The sequence below is a fragment of the Molossus molossus genome, unplaced genomic scaffold (genome assembly GCF_014108415.1).
Source record: "Molossus molossus isolate mMolMol1 unplaced genomic scaffold, mMolMol1.p scaffold_m16_p_18, whole genome shotgun sequence".
In the NCBI taxonomy this organism is placed as follows: domain Eukaryota; kingdom Metazoa; phylum Chordata; class Mammalia; order Chiroptera; family Molossidae; genus Molossus; species Molossus molossus.
The window spans coordinates 52747316-52764683 of record NW_023425353.1 but is presented as its reverse complement, the minus strand read 5'-3'; the positions used below and the strand labels follow the sequence as shown (position 1 = coordinate 52764683).

Genomic DNA, 17368 nt, shown 5'->3' with positions numbered 1-17368 from the left:
CCACTGGGGATCAGGCCCACAACCGGGGCATGTGCCCTGACCAGGAATCACACCGGTGACCTCTTGGTGCCTGGGTCAATGCTCAACCACTGAGCCACACTGGCCAGACAAGACTTTCATTTTATATCTAGTACTTGATTCTTCTTTAATTTTTATGGGTAAGTACCTCATACCATCTGATTTATTGCTTCAGCAAGTAAGTCCTTGCTCCTCTAATAGACAACGTTGTTTCTGTCATGTTCCAAGTTTCTGTACATACATATATATGCATGGGTCTGGTGCTGGCTTTCTTAGGCTATTTTTCTATACTTTTGCTAATACCAAAGTCTTGATAAAATCTATTATCTAAAAGAGCAAGTTCAAAATGATTCTGTTCTGTACTTGGCACTTAATTTTTTTACAGTAAAGAGTTTTTTAGAGCAGGTTTACGTTTACAAGAAAATCAAGAGAAAGGTACAGAGGCAGAGGCACTTATTCCTATAAATTTTTTTTCCAATTCTCACCTGAGGATATTTTTCTGTTTATCTTCAGATGTGGGGGGAGAAATATCAATGTGAGAGGGACACATCGACTGGCTGCCTCCTGCATGACCCCAACCAGGGCCGGGGACAAACTGCAACCGAAGCATGTGTCCTGGAATTGAACTCACGACTCTTTGGTCCACGAGCCAACGCTCTAACTGCTGAGCCACACCGGCCAGAGCCATTCCTATACATTTTTAAGATGGGGTTGGCAAGTTCCACAAAAACACTTACTGATTTTTTTTTTCTTGGAGTTGCGTTGAATTTATAGATTAATTTGAAGAAAGATAACTTATGACTGTATTTTACCCTGATGAACATAGGGTCCCTACTGATTTAGGTCTTTACTGTTTTTCAGTAAAGTTTTATGGCTTTCTTATAAAAGTCTTGCCTATCTTTTGTCATATATATTCCAGACACTTTATTTTTGAAGTGACCCAGAATGGGAACCTAATTAAAAATTTTCATATTCTGATTAGAATAGTGAAATGCAATGTGACTGATTTTTACTGCTCTTGTATTCAGCATCATTGTTGGCATCCCTTGCTACCGCTAATGGCTTGTCTGAATTCCTGTAAGACATCTCCCATTCTGGATGTATCTGATGTGTCCTTGTGTTATTACCTTGTTCCTCTATTCCCATCATTTCCCCTAAACTGAAGGAGAGCCCGCAAGGTTTGATTAAATTCAGGTTAGTCTTTTCTCTTCTCAAGGTTTTCTTGTCAGCAACGCTGTGTATTCTGTCAGGCTCGGTGTTCTCGCGAGAAGAACTACACTCCATGCGCACTTGGTCGGTGGGTTCAGGTACTGCGGCCTGGTCCTGCCCACAGTAAACTTTCCCATCAACTTTTTCGCTCATTGATCTTTGTCTAAATCTGTTATTTTATCAGAGATTGCAAAATGATGACTTTGTAATTCCTACCACGTTGATTAGCTAAAATTCTTCAGTGATCCTTTTACATTTTTAGCATGCATATTTGGCTCTATAAAATCTTATAAAGTTAATCAGTACTCTTACCCCCTGCTGTGTTGTTATTGCCTGGTAGTTTAAATTTATCTTGTTTTAACACCTCCCTCAAGTTAGCTATTATTGCTTATGCAGTTATTGTTTTTTTCAAATTTGCTAATATAGTTTATTTTTTGCTCACAACTACTTTTTTGCATTTATGCCTTATTTTTGCATTCTGTTTTCTTCTGACTCTGGTGTTAGTTGTCTTTTAGCCAGATGTCGAATTCCAGATTGACAGTTATTTTTCTTCATTACTTCAAAGACATTCCATTGTCATCTGGCCTCTAACACTGCAAAAAATCTGCTGTCCACCTCCATTCATAGTACATGCTTTTTGGTTCTTTTAAGATTTTATCTTTGCATTTGATATTGAGCTTCACTGGAAGATGTCTAGGTGGAGTTCTATTCAATGAACTTGCAGTGGAGGAAGGACTGTTCCATGACATGACCATTGTCTGTCCCACAAGCTAGGCCCACGCTAGGATGGAGCTTGCTTTCTGCAAGCCCCCTTTAGAGAGCGATCCCAGTTGATGTTCGTTCAAATGTAAATCAGCATCCCCTCCCTCGCCTCCAGCTATATGCTGGTTCTAGGAACAGTTTGCTGTTGTGATCTGGTCAAGCATGTAAAGTAATTTCCCTTACTTGATGATGGCCACGTATGTTTGTTGATATTTTCCATGTATATTTATCTAGACACTTTTCTCTAGACGTGGTTGCTTCATATAACCATATATGTAACATAACTATTGAGTCTATAATTAAATAGTTCTATGTTTCCCAGAGGAGTGCACCCAACACATGGTATGTCTTTACTAGTCCAGTCCTGGGTGGCCCAAAGACCTGAGCACACAGCTAGGCCATTAGTGACAGCCCATGAGCCTATGTACAGATACTGTTCAGTGAATCTTGGGGTGGTGTACTCTGGCTGCGTGTCCCACGTGTTCAGCCCGTTGCATGGAGTGACCACTGCTGCGGGCCATCGGCCGTTTGCCATCACGGGATGGCAGAAGCACTGCAGGGGACCGACCTGCTCACCGTGGAGGTGGGCAGGCTCCTCCTCAGTGATTCTTGTCAGCTGGCCCCTTGTGTAGACAAGACCTTCATTAAATCAGCAGTTCCTTAGGGAAGACGCTGTTTCTGTCTAAGGAGTGGGCAGCCACCTGTTTGTAGGATGATTAAAGGCTCGGGGGCTGGTTATGGTCCTTAACTTGAAGATTCATCTTCTCATGATAGGACTTTCTAGAGCTTGTCCCGCCTAGTTCAGACCTGCGCAACAGAATGTCAACTTGGGGACAGTTTCGATTAGGGCTCTAGTTGCCCCTCACAGCAGGAGGAAGTCCTCAAACTCAAAACTCAGATGCCCAGAAGTGGAGGAGGTTTTGTTGTGAAAGGCCCCAGCCAGTTGTGCAATCAGTCATGGACGCCCGGGTTCCCTGAGCTCTGCAGGCGGCGCTGAGGACAAGGGCCTCTTCTGCCTGAACTGCCTCCAAGATTGTCGCTGGGATGCTTGCTCTGATGTGGCCAACGCCTGAGGACTTGGGGTGGAGGCTGTAGGAATGTTCGCAGCTTGGGGCTGTCTGCCTTCAATAGCCAAGATGCACAGCAGACTATTTAGGCGTGGGGCCAATTTTTTGTAGTTGGTAGCTCCCACACACTTTGTCCTTAACTGATTGTGAAATATCTCTGAGCTGTGACACAGCTCCCAAGGTGGCTACTGGCAAAGCAGGTCACTTGGATTTTGTCCTCATTCAGGCCCATCTGTCCTTCCTCAGGGGTGGCATGACATGTGGCAGAAGCAGTTTTCTTTGTGGGGTGACTCTTGTCCCTGCTGGTCCCGCTGCTGTAGTTTGTCCAGTTCGAGTGGTATCAGCTCAGACTTACGTCTTTGCTTCCCAGGAGCCGTGAAATGCGCTCTAGGTTTTTGCTCTGCTGTTCTGTGCACCCTCGGCCCCTAGGTAGTCTGCCTCTGCCTATTCCTTTCGTTCTGCCCCTGGATTTCAGTCGTAAACATCTGCATCCGTGCAGGGTATTTTCCTGGGCTACCTTTTTTCTGCCATCCAGTGGCCTCATTACCCATGATTTTATTTTGTAGGAAAGGTACCTCTTGTTCAATGAGTCACCTGCTCATTTGAGAACTTGAGTCCCCCCCCCCCCCCCCCGGGGAGCCTACAGGTCTGTCTCTTTCCAGGCCCTGTCCATTCACCACTCCCCCAAAGGCTGCGCTTTGGCCACTGGGGACATTTTCCTTCACTGCCTTCTTCCAAGGCCACCCCTGAGTGAGGCTCTTCAGGCAGCTGCCACATGTTTTAGGCGTGTCCCCACGTCTCCAGCCGATCACCTACACCAGGAGTGAGGCTGGGAAGGAGAGCGAGGATGCTCGCTGTCCTTGATTGTTTGCCTGGTCCCACGGGGCTGCCCTTAGGGAAACCGTATGAAACCTGTTTTGGGACAGTCTGTATGAGTGTTACCCACTGTCCCCTTGGCCAGCATTACCCCGGAGGGCAGAGTCTGCTGCCCGTGCAGGTGGTACATGTGTGGCCACAGGAAGCTCCTGTGTCAAGAGATAGGTGAGGGCAAGAGGATGTTGCATAAAGTGTGTGTGTGTGTGTGTGTGTGTGTGTGTGTGTCGGGGGGTGTCTGTTACCGCAGCGATTTTCAATGGGCATGTGAAAGAATTTTTAAAACATGCAATACTATTCAGTCAGGGGCACTGACCTCTTTACCCTTAGATTGTAAAAAAAAAAAAAAAAAAGACAACAGCCAACACAATAGCTGTGAATGAATAAAAATTACACTTTTTTTTGGTTAGATCGGCAAAAAGTATATTTCTTGGTGTGCCCCAGAATTTTAGTAATTAGCTTATGTTACCATGAGATGAAAAAGGTTGAAAATCACTGTTACAGCAATATAGTGGTAAATGAATAAAGTCCCAACAGATTACATCCAGTGTGGTGTCCTTTTCATTTAATTATAAGCAACTATCATAGGCACTCTGTAGGCAATGCAGGTGTCTACAATAGTACTATGTAATAAGAGGCAAAGATGTGAATGGGAGATTCAGGAGGTTGTTTCTGGAGAGGAGAAATGGGCAGAGGAGATGGGGAAGCATATGGTTACAGAAAGGTAGGTTATGTCATTAGCTTCACATTGACTGCATCCTTAAAAATAGGAAGGGAGGCCCGGCTGGTGTGTTGAGTGTGCCCTGTGCATCGAAAGATCGCTGGTTCAGTTCCCTGTCGCTCACACACCCAAGTTGCCGGTTTGGTCCCCAGACGGTGCCTTGGGGAGACAACCGATCCATGTTTCCCTCTCTCTCTCCCTCTTCCTTCTTCTCTCTCAAAAAAATCAATAAAAACATATTTTTTTTAAAAAGAGGAAAAGAGCCCGGCGGTGTGGCTCAGTGGTTGAGCATCGAGCCATGCACCAAGAGGTCGCTGGTCCGGTTCCCGGTCAGGGCACATGCCCAGGTTGTGGACCCGATCCCCAGTGGGGGGCATGCAGGAGGCGGCCAATCGATGTTCTCTCTCATCGATATTTCTCTCTCTCTCTCTAAAATCAATAAAGGGGGAAAATTTTTTTTAAAAAAAGAAGCAGCAGCAGCAGCAAGCCCTGGCCGGTTTGGCTCAGCGGTTAGAGCGTCGGCCTGCGGTCCGGAGAGACCCGGGTTCGGTTCCCGCTAAGGGCACGTACCTCGGGTGCAGTTTGTCCCCGGCCCTGGTTGGTCGTGTGGGTGGCAGCCACTCGATGTGTCCCTTTCACGTCAATGTTTCTCTCTTTCTCTTCCTCTTTCCCTCCCACTCTATCTGAACAAAAAATGGAAAAAAAATGTCCTTGAGTGAGGATAAAAAAAGAGGAAGAGAGGAAGGAGGCCTTGCGTGGACCAGCGATCATAGTGTGAGGGCGTCGTGAACCAAGGAAGATGACTCACTTTTGGACTTCAGGTTCAAATAAACTGTGTAAGTTGGTGTATCAATTCTGAACCCTGGATTCGGAGGAACTCGACTTTTCGGAAGCCTGCCCCTCCGCCGCGACCAAGGGCGGCGCAGCTCCCCGCTGGCCACAAGAGGGCGCGCGCCGCCAGGGCAGGGCGCGCGCGGGCTCCGGCCGCCACCTGCGCCTTAGGGCTTTGTTTTCGCCAAAGGAAAGCTGCGCCCGGTTGGGAGCAGGGGCAGCGCACCGGGCGAGGCTGTTGGCGGGGGATCCTGGGGACTCCCGAGGGAGGGCCCGGTCCTGCACGCTGCCCCGGGTTTCGGGAGGAAGCAGCTGCGGGCCCAGCGAAGCCTCTGCGCGCTCCTGGCCTTGGCCCTGACTTCCGCTGCCCGACCTCCCTCTCCCAGGCCCGGCAGCGCAAACGGAGGGCTCGCTGGCTGCATCTACCCCACACAGGTCTGGTTTGGCCTGGAGTGTACCTTATAAAGGTTTATTTGGCAGCATTAAAAAATCAGGAAATGTTTAGCCTAAAAATCCAGACTTTCACTTCTCTTGGTCACTTGAGGCAAATTGGCAACAGTGCGCTGCTGTCCCTTCCACACACCCCTGCCGGGGAGTGAGGGCCCCCCCCCCGCAACAATCTGTCCCCCCCACCCCAACAATCTGTCCACGTTACTTTATTTTTTCTTTGTGGTACGTGCCCTTAGCGGGAACCGAACCCAGGACTCTCTGGTCCGCAGGCCAACACTCCAACCGCTGAGCCCAACTGGCCAGGGCGGAGTGAGGGTCTTAAAAGTGTTGGTCAGATCAATATCCAGCGTGACCATAATTCTGGTTGTCATCACTCCAGAACTAAGCTACATGGACATTTCATACCATAACATTTCCTTTTTTTGTACAACTGTACATGGAGTTAATCATGGTCTTTTAAAAAATCTGCATAATTTTCCATGTACACAGAAAGCGATGATAAAACCCGAACCATGCAGAATTGCTTCGATCTCCTTACAAGGTGCAGAACAGGCGGGGTTCTCATTAGGAAGCCTCTCCCGAGGGCTGCTCCAACCCGGCGGATGCAACCAGCCCGGCAGCTTCATCCAACTTCGGGGTTTCTGAGTGTTTTTGGTGTGTGTGCGTGTGTGTGTGTTTTGCGTGTCAAAACAAACCTTTATTACTTTTATAATAGTCTCTTATGTTCACATGTTTTCTTTTTAAGCAGAGAAATTCCCCCTTTCAATCTAAATCATGTGAAGCTCCATTATATAAAACAGGAAATAGGATATTAATATAAATCATCGATTTACTTATTATTATAAACTCAGTTCACTAGAGCAGGGGTCCCTGCGCGGAGCCTGTGCAGGCCCAGAGGCCCGGCTGGCCCCGCGGGCGGGCGGGTGTTCGCAGCCGGCCTCACACGCTTGCCTTCCTCACCCAGAGGCCACCAGGCAGGGTTCCCCGGGAGCTGCCCCAGCCGAGCGCCTGTGCAGGTCCGGCGTCCGTGTTTGCTGTGGGTGGCAGTGTGCGTCTCAGGTGTTAACGGATGTTTTGCACATAAAATCAGGTCTCTGTGAGCCCCCCTGAGGCACCTCTGTGAGTTCACAGGATGCGGTTCAGAAACTGCCACACAGGGGGAAGTGGTGGTTGCTAAGGGGCCCCCAAACCTGCTGTTTCCCTGGTGACACGGTTTGCTTTCCATGCTAGGGACGAGGCTGGGAGGCGGTGCCCAGGGGATGGGCCGGCTCTGGGTCACTTTAGCATCCTGGCTGGAGGCCCAGGCGGAGGCTGCGCACGGGGTGCCTCGGTCCAGGGCCAGCTGCCCGTGAGGAAGCCAGTCAGCTCGGGCCCTGCCCTAACATCCCAGGCTGGGCCGAGACACCAGACCTGGACTCAAATCCCAGCTCTGTCCCTTTCCTCGTGTCCACTGGACTTCTCCTCGAGCCTCCAGCTTGTTCAGGGGAGGGTGTTCCCCACCGGCCCTCGGAGGTGGGCAGGCAGTCCCCCGCGGACCACCTCACTGTGGAGAGAACCACACCAAAGCGTCTTTGAGAGCCTCTCCGAGCAGCAGGCTTTCTTGTGGGTGGTGAGCCAACGTCTGTGGCAGAGGCTTGCCCAAGGGAGAGCACCAGACACCCCCCCCCCCCGCCTCCCCAAGGGCCAGGCCAGGGAGCGTGCGCTTGCGGTCAGGTTGAGGACAGACCAGCTGTGGCCACAGGTGCCAACACCCTTTCCTGGGGCCTCAGGTGGCTACAAAGAGCCAGGGGCTGCCCTGTCCTTCCTCCATGGGTCCAGTCTTCCCTCCTCTCACATCTTTGCTTGGTCTGCGGCTGTCTGCCCAGTGCAGTGGGCCTGCGCCCCGGCTGGGAGGTACCGAGCTCGGGTTACGCATGGGCACGGCCCCTGGGCTGAGCAGGCCCAGAGAGGGCCTGGTTTAGAGAACACCAACACACCACAGCTTGTTCTCTCGGACCTGTGATGCTCAGCTGTTAGGACATGGCCCTGGCCTCCATGGTGCCTGCTTTGGTTGGGTGGAACTGGGTCTGTCTTCACCCATTCCCCAAGTAGCTCTTTCAGCCACTTCGGTGCCTACACAGAAGGCCTTGCATCACTTTTAAAAAAAATTATATTTATTGTTGAACATATTACAGATGTCCCCCCCTTTCCCCCACTGACCTCCTTCCCGACCCCCATCTCCCGCCTTGACCATACTGTTGTCTGTGTCCATTGGTTATGCATATGAGTTCTTTGGTTTATCTCTCCCCCGCCCCCCTTCCCTCTGAGGTTTGTCAGTCTGTTTCCTGCTTCCATGACTCTGGATCTATTTTGTTCGTCAGTTTATTTTGTTCATTAGATTCTGCATATAAGTGAAATCACATGATACTCGTCTTTCTGAGTGGCTTATTTCGCTCAGCATAATACTCTCCAGGCCCCTCCAGAGGGTAAGGGATCGCTCTTTCTTACAGCTGCATAGTATTCCATTGTGTAAATGTACCACAGTTGTTGTTTTTTATCCTCACCTGAGGACATATTTCAATTTTTTTGTTCAGATAGAGTGGGAGGGAGAGAGAGGGAGAGAGAGAGAAACATCGACGTGAACGGAACACATCGAGTGGCTACCTCCTGCACGACCCAACCAGGGCCGGAGACAAACTGCAACCGAGGTACGTGCCCTTAGTGGGAACTGAACCTGGGTCTCTCTGGACCGCAGGCCGATACTCTAACCGCTGGGCCAAACCGGCCAGGGCCGTATCACAGTTTTTTTATCCCCTCATCTACTGATGGGCATTTGGGCTGTTTCCAGATCTTAGCTATTGTAAATAGTGCTGCTATGAACATAGGGGTGCATATATTCTTTCTGATTGGTGTTTCAGGCTTCTTAGGGTATATTCCTAGCAGTGGGATCATTGGGTCATTTAAAAAAATTGGGTTAGCCTGGCCAGTGTGGCTCAGTGGATTGAGTATCATCCCATAGACTGAGAGGTCCCAGTTCAATTCTGGGTCAGGGCACATGCCCGGGTTGCAGGCTTGATCCCCAGTGTGTGTAGGGGGGGCAGGAGGCAGCTGATCAATGTTTCTCTCTCCCTCTTCCATCCTCTTTCTCTAAAATCAATAAAAACATATTTTAAAAAATACACAACAAAATTGACCATTTGAACACTTTTGAGGTATACAGCACAGTGGCATTAATGACACATACATTGTTGGGCAACATCACCACTGTCCAACTCCAGAACATCTCCATCTCCCCGAGTGGAAACGGTACCCATGAAACACTAACTCCCTACGCCCCTCCCCCCGGGCCCTGGCATCCATTCACTGTCTCTCCAGCCTGGACCACTCTAGGGCCCTCATGTAAGGGGAGGGTACAGCATTTGTTGCTTTGTGTCTGGGCTCTTTCGTTTCACAGTGTCTTCAAGGCTCATCCATGTGGTAGCATGTGTCAGAGTTCCCTTCTAAGGCTGCCTGTGTTGCTCCGAGTCCTGCCTTATGTCTTGTGTGAACAGGATTGGCGTCTGCCCTCGAAATCAGTTTCCTTGGAAAATAGGCAGCCCTGCAGAGGACGCTGTGTCCTGCATCCTTTCCTCGGCTCACCTCCGGTGGCATCTTCTAAGCCTCCTGGGCCCCTTCACTTCACTCCTGGTGTTACAGCCTTCTCTGGTTTAATGAGAAATCCTCGTGCAATTGGCCAAGTCAGTATTTTATTAAACACGCGCACGCGCGCGCACACACACACACACACACACACACACATGCAATGCTCACAGAGCCGAGAAAGGAGACTGAGCTCACCTTTGGGGACAGGCTGACCACATAGTGCTTCCCCATGCTCACTTTAAGAAAAACAACATTTTCAAGACCAGACTCCCAAGCTGGAGACAGAGGAGAGGGCTTTGTTTTCCTAGGTAGACGTCGGGCAGCTTTGCTCCCGCGAGGAATGGGGTTTACGCAGGGTACCCAGAAACCCCACGGTGTTAAGTATGGTCACCAGTCCCTGAGGCAGTTTTAGAAGCAGGAAGGAGAGACCAGATATCCCTGGAGGCTGCTTTTCTTTCCCAGATGGGGAGAAATATTCCTCGAGGTGGGCCGGAGAGAGGTGTGGAGCAGCCCCGGGAGCAGAAGCCCTCCTGTGCCCACCAGCCCGGGCAGGGCTCTGGCACAGGAACACAGGCTCAGAAGTCTTTCCTAGGGTCACTGGCCCACTGACCCTGCTGTCTGCGGGCCACGCGTCCTGCAGGGCCTCCTGCGGGCCTGGAGCTGTGGTGTCCTCAGACGGCTGCATCTTGGGGGGAAACAGCAGAGTGAGGACGGCGGGCCGGGGCCGGGGCCGGGGCCGGGGCCGGGGCCGGGCCCACCCGAAGCCGCACCAGGCGGGCTGACCCACGCTCTGCTCGGGGCACTGCCTTCCCCCGCCCGGCACCAACTTCCACTGGGACTATTTTATTCTTTTAAAATACATTTTCTGAAAAAGGAAAAAATTAAATCATACAGAGGGGCTTCCCATCCCTATTCCTCTCTCCTCCAGGCTTCCTTCCTCGAAGGCCACCAACGGTTTCATTCGGCGCTTCCTCCAGTTCTAAGTGATACGTTTATAGATTTGCCACCTTTCGAAATTACCTGTGGACCGTTTTTACATTACCTTCCTCATTCGTTGTTTTTTTCTTACACAGCTTTACTGAGCTACCATTCCCACACCACAGAACCCACCCACTGTTTTCACAGGACTGTGCGGCAATCCTAGAACATTCTCTCTCATCACGTCAAAGGACCTCAGGCCCGTTAGCAGGCGCCCCTGTATCCCACCTCCCCCCGCCCCGAGCGACCGCTAATCTCCTTCCTGTCTCTGGCTTGTCTGTCTGGACGTTTCACGCGAATGGAATCCGACACTCTTTGGTCTTTCATGACCGGGGTCCACCTGGTTAACTTCTTGCCAGTGACTCCTGGGAGGAAACCGAAGCTCTGCTGTGACCACCTTTCCGCAGGGCACCTCACAACCTAATGCACATGCTGGGGTGTGTGTGTGTGTGTGTGTGTGTGTGTTTTAAAGGAGAAGAACAAAGGAAGGAAGTGCTAGATCAAAGAAAGTAGATTGCCCTGGCCAGTTTGGCTCAGCGGTTGGAGCATTGGCCTGCGGTCCAGAGAGACCCGGGTTCGGTTCCCGCTAAGAGCACATACCTTGGTTGCAGTTTGTCCCCGGCCCTGGTTGGTCGTGTGGGAGGCAGCTACTCGATGTGTCCCTTTCACGTCGATGTTTCTCTCTCTCTCTTTCTGTTCCTCTCTCTCCCTCCCACTCTACCTGAACAAAAAAATAGAAAAATGTCTTCGGGTGAGGATAAAAAAAAGAAAGAAGAAAGAAGTAGATTAATCAGCCCTGGCCAGTTTGGTTCAGCGGTTAGAGCGTTGGCCTGCGGTCAGGAGAGACCGGGGTTCGGTTTCCGCTAAGGGCGCGTACTTCGGTTGCAGTTTGTCCCTGGCCCTGGTTGGTCGTGCGGGTGGCAGCCACTCGATGTGTCCCTTCACGTCGATGTTTCTCTCTCTCTCTCTCTCCCCCTTCCTCTCTCTCCCCCCCACTCTATCTGTACAAAAAATGGAAAAATATCCTCGGGTGAGGATAAAAAAAAAAAAAGAAGTAGATTAATCAAAATAGCTGGTTTAAGCTTTCAGTAATTGTAAAGATAAAAAATATTAGACACAACCTTGGCCAGTTTGGCTCAGCATATAGAACGTCAGCCCTTGGACTGAAGGGTCGTGGATTCGATTCCCGGTCAAGGGCAGGTACCTTGGTTGCAGGTTTGATCCCTGACCCCAGATGTGTCTCTCTCACATCGTTGTTTCTCTCTTTCTCTCCCTTCCTTCCCTCCTTTCACTCTATCTAAAAATCAGTGGAAAAATATCCTCGGGTGAGGATTAACAACAACCACAAAAAATTAGGTATAGGTTTAGGGGATATATTTATAAAGCTGGTCATTACAGTGCTTTTTAGTACCAAAGAATGAAAACAGCAGCAACAACAAAAGATAATGCCCCTTATAGGAGACAAGTAAACTATGGCACAGACATGCAGTGGGGTCAGTGGGACAGCACAGAGCCAGTGACAGCGATAGAAAAGAGCACCTGCTGACACAGGGGAAGTGACAGATGGTCAAGTAGGAAAAAAAGATCAGGTTACAAAATAATGCATATTGTTCTGATCCTTTTTGTTTGTTTGTTTGTTTTTATCCTCACCCGAGGACATTTTTCCATTTTTTACTCAGATAGAGCGGGAAGGAGAGAGAGAAACATCTATGTGAAAGGGACACATCGAGTGGCCGCCATCCACACGACCCAACCAGGGCCGGGGACAAACTGCAGCCAAGGTACATGCCCTTAGCGGGAACTGAACCCAGGTCTCTGTGGACCGCAGGCCAATGCTCTAACTACTGAGCCAAACCGGCCAGGGCTGTTCTGATCCTTTTAATCAAAGCAACCTGTGCACCTCTCTCTCTCTCTTTCTATATATATATGTGGGTCTATCTATCTATCTATCTATCTATCTATCTATCTATCTATCATCTATCTATCTATCTATCTTACTCAGAGAGAGGAAATCCTAGAAGGAAAGACACCCAGCAGGTGCTATTTCTGGATAATGTGATGACAGATGGCTTTTATTAAAAACATTTTTTTTCTTATTTGCAGTTTGCAAATGTCCTATATTTTATCCTTGTCATTGGGAGACGTGAAAAGCGAATGCTTCTCCGTCAGAGGCTGACATGTTGGGCGTTCCTGGGCGGTGAGCACGGGGATCGAGCAGAGGTTCCGGGGTTGTGCCTGTCCTCCCGGGCACCCCACCCTCTACACCCCACCTTCTCCATCGCGAAGCCCCAGAACCGGCTGTGCTCCTGTCCCTGAGCACACGCAGTGGTCAGAGCTCACCTGTGTTCAGACAACCAGAACTCACCTGTTGACTGGGTCACACAGGAGATCTTGTAGGACAGCCACACGCTCGCCAGGCAGAGGAAGGTGGCTATGAAACCGAAGATCTGCACAGGAGAGAAGAGAGGACGTTCCAGGCCGAGGGCCAACCACTCGGGTCGTCTTTCTGCTTCTCATCCCTGTGCCTGTTCCCTGCACTGACTGTGGCTGGGAGGGAGACTGGGGATCACCCGACCCAAACACCTCGTTCTCACTCAGGTTTAGAGACGAGGCCCTGTTCCCAGGTCCCCCCGCTGGGACCCAGGTCCGGCCTGGCCGCCAGGCCCCCGCGTCCACCCCTCGGCTCTTCTCGCTCTGGGCTACGTCAGAGCCCATGTTCAGGTTTATGTTTCAACGGAGCTGGGGCCAAGCCACTGTACTTTAATGATCCTGGGCCAGTGAAAAAGAAAAAGGTAGAATTGTACATTTTAATTTGGGTCTTAACATTTTTAACGTTCAAATGGATTTTACTGGTGTTGGCAGCACTGTTTGCGTTTTCATTCATAATGGCTTCTGTCTGGCTCACAGCTGTGTAAGAGCAGGGGCGGGGCCTTGTCATCTAGCTGTGTTTGCACATATGTAAATAGACCACCCAGTGCTCAACGGAGGGACCTCACCCAGTCCGACCCCCTCAGCTGTGGATGGGGGACGGGGCGCCCACAGAGCAAGAGGGCCTCGTATGAGGCTCATCAAACAGGCAGACAAGAAGCAGGCACACACTCTGGTGTTTTGTCTGGAACGTCAAAGCCTGAAGCCATGTTTCCTACTTGTGAACACACCTGGCAGCTGCAGCTAAAATTTACTGAGCACTTACTAGGTACCCACCAGACTTCTAGACCCTCGGGCGGTCAGGTCCATGGACTCTCTCAACTCCGCCTGGTGGGTCCTGGTGTCGCCCTCCCAGCCCCTCTGTCTACAACTACAGAAACGGAGGGACAGGAGGTCAACTCTTTGCCCCAGGGCCACAGAGACAACAGGGCCAGGTCTGGGTTTGGAACCCAGGGAGTCTGGCTCCAGGGTCCACATTCTGCTCTACTTGTTGCCCAGGGGTCCTCGGTGTGCAAAAAGCCTCAGGCTCACTGTTGCCACCCAGTGCCCAGCTGAGGTCAGGAGGAATGGCCCAGGGTGAGGGGCAGGATCTTCAAGGTTGTTTTCTTTTCAAGCCCGACTGCTGGTCTGCTGGGCGGCTGTCCCACAGGCCCCACCGACCTCCCCGTCCTCCAGGTCTGCCTCCTCGGCCCTTTGGTACGGATTGTCTGCACCACATAATTAGCCTATTAGAGCCAGTTCTGGCCTCTCATCGTTCTGCACAATTAGCACATTATATACCATCCCGGGCTCCAACTGTCTGCGCTGCATAATTGACCAGTTTATTATAGCGCTACACAATGCGATTCTGGACAATGCCTTGTTTGCTCATTGTTTCGTGTGCCTTGGCCTTGACCCCTGAGCTGGATCCCCACTTTCTCATAAGGACCCTCTCTTTTTATTCCTCTGGCTCCTCCATGGAGCCAGGCCTGGTCCCAGGCACAAGGCTGGTGTATGATAAATGGGGTTCATTGGGATTCCAAGGCTAATACCACTGTGCAACCTGAACCGTGAAACCCAGGGGGAATCTCCCCGTGGGCCTGAAACACAGTGGGCACAGGTTTTCTCTGTGCCTCCTCCACCAGCCTGTCTGGAGTTGGGCAGTGGTGACCTGTAGGTGTCAACCACACCTCTCCTTGGAGACTGCAGGGAGGGGGGACAGGCAGGGGTGCAACGTGGTGGATGGGGGGGCTGTGGGTGGCACCTCGGGGCTCGAGTGTTTAGAGGCGTGACCTTCTGCCCCATGCTGACCTTTAGAGGACAGACTCTACCCCTCCATGGAATTCCAGGAATGTTTGTAAAGAAAAGGGTGTCACACGGACAGCTTTTCTTAAAGCTCATTTTAAAAATCTTGCCTGCTTCTTAGAGAGGCAAATCACTCCTGGCCCACAGGCCCCCAAACTCTAAACAGTTCACTAAATTAGAAATTGGACGACAGAAGTCTATAAATCTTTTAAAAATAATGACGTACGCATGTATATATGTGTGCGTATGCGTGTGATAACTATAAATAGCTCCCATAGCACTGTAGTTGTGTACATTTCCACGCTCCTGCTATTTAGGCTACTAGATGGGTCAGTTTTCACCCCTGAAAGGTATAGGAGGATGACTTCCTGGCCTGAACCCGGCTACAAGGATGGGCGAAGCTAGGACGGAGGGCCGGGATCACGGGCAGATCACAGAACGGTTCCCGTGGGCTCAAAGGAGGCTCCAGAATCTGTCTCTGCACGGGGCTGAGGCAGCCACGAGCAAATGACAATGGGCATGTGGTGGAAACCCCACTCGCCCCCGATTTAAGGGTGTCTGCGAGAGAGAGGCCTGGACCGCTGGGGCCCTTTGTTTGCCAACTGCACTGACGATTCACCTCCCGAGTTCCAGGCTCTTTGGAGACTGGGCCGGTTGGATCGAGGTGGGGACCGACTCTGCGGAAGAAAGGCCCCAGAACACAATCACTTCGCTCTCCCCATCAGAAAAAGAAAGAACATCCAGAACAGGAGCTCATCGCCGAAGGCTCCCGAGAAGATCCTCACCGCTGCGGCCACCAGCTCGCTCTGGCTGTAGCTCTTGGAGGCTGCCACGATGGAGGCCACGAGGAGGAGCAGGGTGCCGATTAGATAGTGCAGGAGTTCCTGGGGGCGACACAAAGCAAGGCAGTGGGTGCGAGGGCCGCTCCTGGTTCTTAGCGGCCACCGGGCGTCCGGAGAGATGAGCAGAAGGGGAGGGAGTGTAACCCCCCGACTGGAGCAGCATGGCTCCCAGGCGGCACGTGCGTCAGGCTGGCCAGGATGAGGCCCAGCGAGAGAGAAAAGATGCCAGGCAGGCAGAGAGAAAGGGGACAGAAAGTAAAGGATGCTGTTTGTGTGAGGACAGATATCCATTCAAGACTGCTCCACTCCTGAGATCAATCTGTGGACAGTAACTTGACCTCTGTCCAAAGCTACTACAAAGCAAACGAGCTTCTCCCAACTCCCAGGTTGGAGAGCTTTTTGTTTTTGTTTAAAATATGTTTTTATTGATTTTTTAGAGAGAGGGGAAGGGAGACGGATGGAAACTTTGATGTGAAAGAGATACATCAAACAGCTGCTTCCTGCACGCCCCCTACTGGGGATGGAGCCCACAATCTAGGCGTGTGCCCTGACCGGGACTCGAACTGGGACCTCTCAGTCCACGGGAGGATGTTCAATCCGTGAGCCACACCGGCTGGGCTCAGGCTGGAGAATTTAAAGAAAGCTCCAGCCCTGAGAAGCAACTCCCCTTAAAGAGACGTGCGCCTTTTGCTTCTGCTTAGAGAGAGTTTGGGGCTCACAATGTGCTGGCTTGGTGGCTGCCTGGAGTGTCTGCCTGTTCTGTACACAGTTTTTAGGTGTGGACTTGAGAGGTGCTTGGCCCGCTCAGACTCGGAGTCAGAGCCGGGAGAGCCCGGTGCGTGGTGGGAACTGGCTTTCTCCTGTCTACGTCCTACTGGGTTCGTCTTTCCTCTCCTCTCCGGAAGCGCACCTCAGGCCAAGCTCCGCAGGTTCATCTTCTGGAGGGACTGACACCCTGTGCTCCTCTCCCTGGTCCGCAGGGCCATCCATTTCCACCCAGCCACGCTCCAGGACAAGAATGTCACTCAGAGCATGGAGACACTTCCACGACGTCCTTCCTCCCCAGTAAATACCAGATCCGAGCAGAACTGGGGTTTAGGGCCACTCACAGTACCCACTCTACGTCCAGATCGTATCCATTCTCAGGCTGCAGTGCGAGTTCAGGAATTACTCCTTCACGAAGTCCCCCCAGCAGGGCAGGTGGCTGTCAGCGTGGGCAAGCATTCCACTTTCAAGCTGCAGCTCCTCTCAACGCTGTGCAAAACCAAGAAGCCTGCGTCCTCCCTTAGCGACTAGGATGGATGTCATGAGGCAGACCGCAGAGATTTTGTGTAATGGCAGATTAGGAGCTAGAGGTTCCCTACCGCCAAGACCCTGGGGAAAATGGCTTGAGAGAGTCCTAGATGGAAGGCACCTAAATTGTACTAAGCTAAAAAAAGGTGCGGCTGAACTTATCCTTCTAACATTCCTCCCCTTTCAGCCCGCCCCATCCTTGTCCCCTGCTTTTACTGCCTCCTTTGCCTGTTCAGTACGAGCACCAGGGAAACCCAGAGGAGCTTGTTCTCCAAAGAAGCGAAAAGGTCCGGCTGGTGTGGCTCAGTGGGTGAGCATGGACCCATGCCCCAAGAGGTCGCCGGTTCAATTCCCGGTCAGGGCACATGCCCAGGTTGTGGGCCCGATCCCCAGTGAGGGGCAGGCAGGAGGCGGCCAGTCGATGTTCTCTCTCATCGGTGTTTCAATCTCTCCCTCTCACTTCCTCTCTCTCTAAGATCAATACAGAAAAA

General features: G+C 51.2%; 1 protein-coding gene across 1 annotated transcript in view; it reads right to left on the bottom strand.

Annotated features, from left to right (window-relative positions):
• Positions 1–9050: 9050 nt before the first annotated feature.
• Positions 9051–17368, bottom strand: part of CMTM7 (CKLF like MARVEL transmembrane domain containing 7) — a 50146-nt gene continuing 41828 nt past the window's right edge. Inside the window, exons 3-5 of the mRNA XM_036267439.1 lie at positions 15528–15626; positions 12896–12977; positions 9051–10237 (exon numbers count right to left, since the gene is read on the bottom strand). Coding sequence (XP_036123332.1) covers positions 10224–10237; positions 12896–12977; positions 15528–15626 — 195 coding nt within the window. The 3' untranslated portion in view covers positions 9051–10223. The remainder of the gene's footprint in view (positions 10238–12895; positions 12978–15527; positions 15627–17368) is intronic.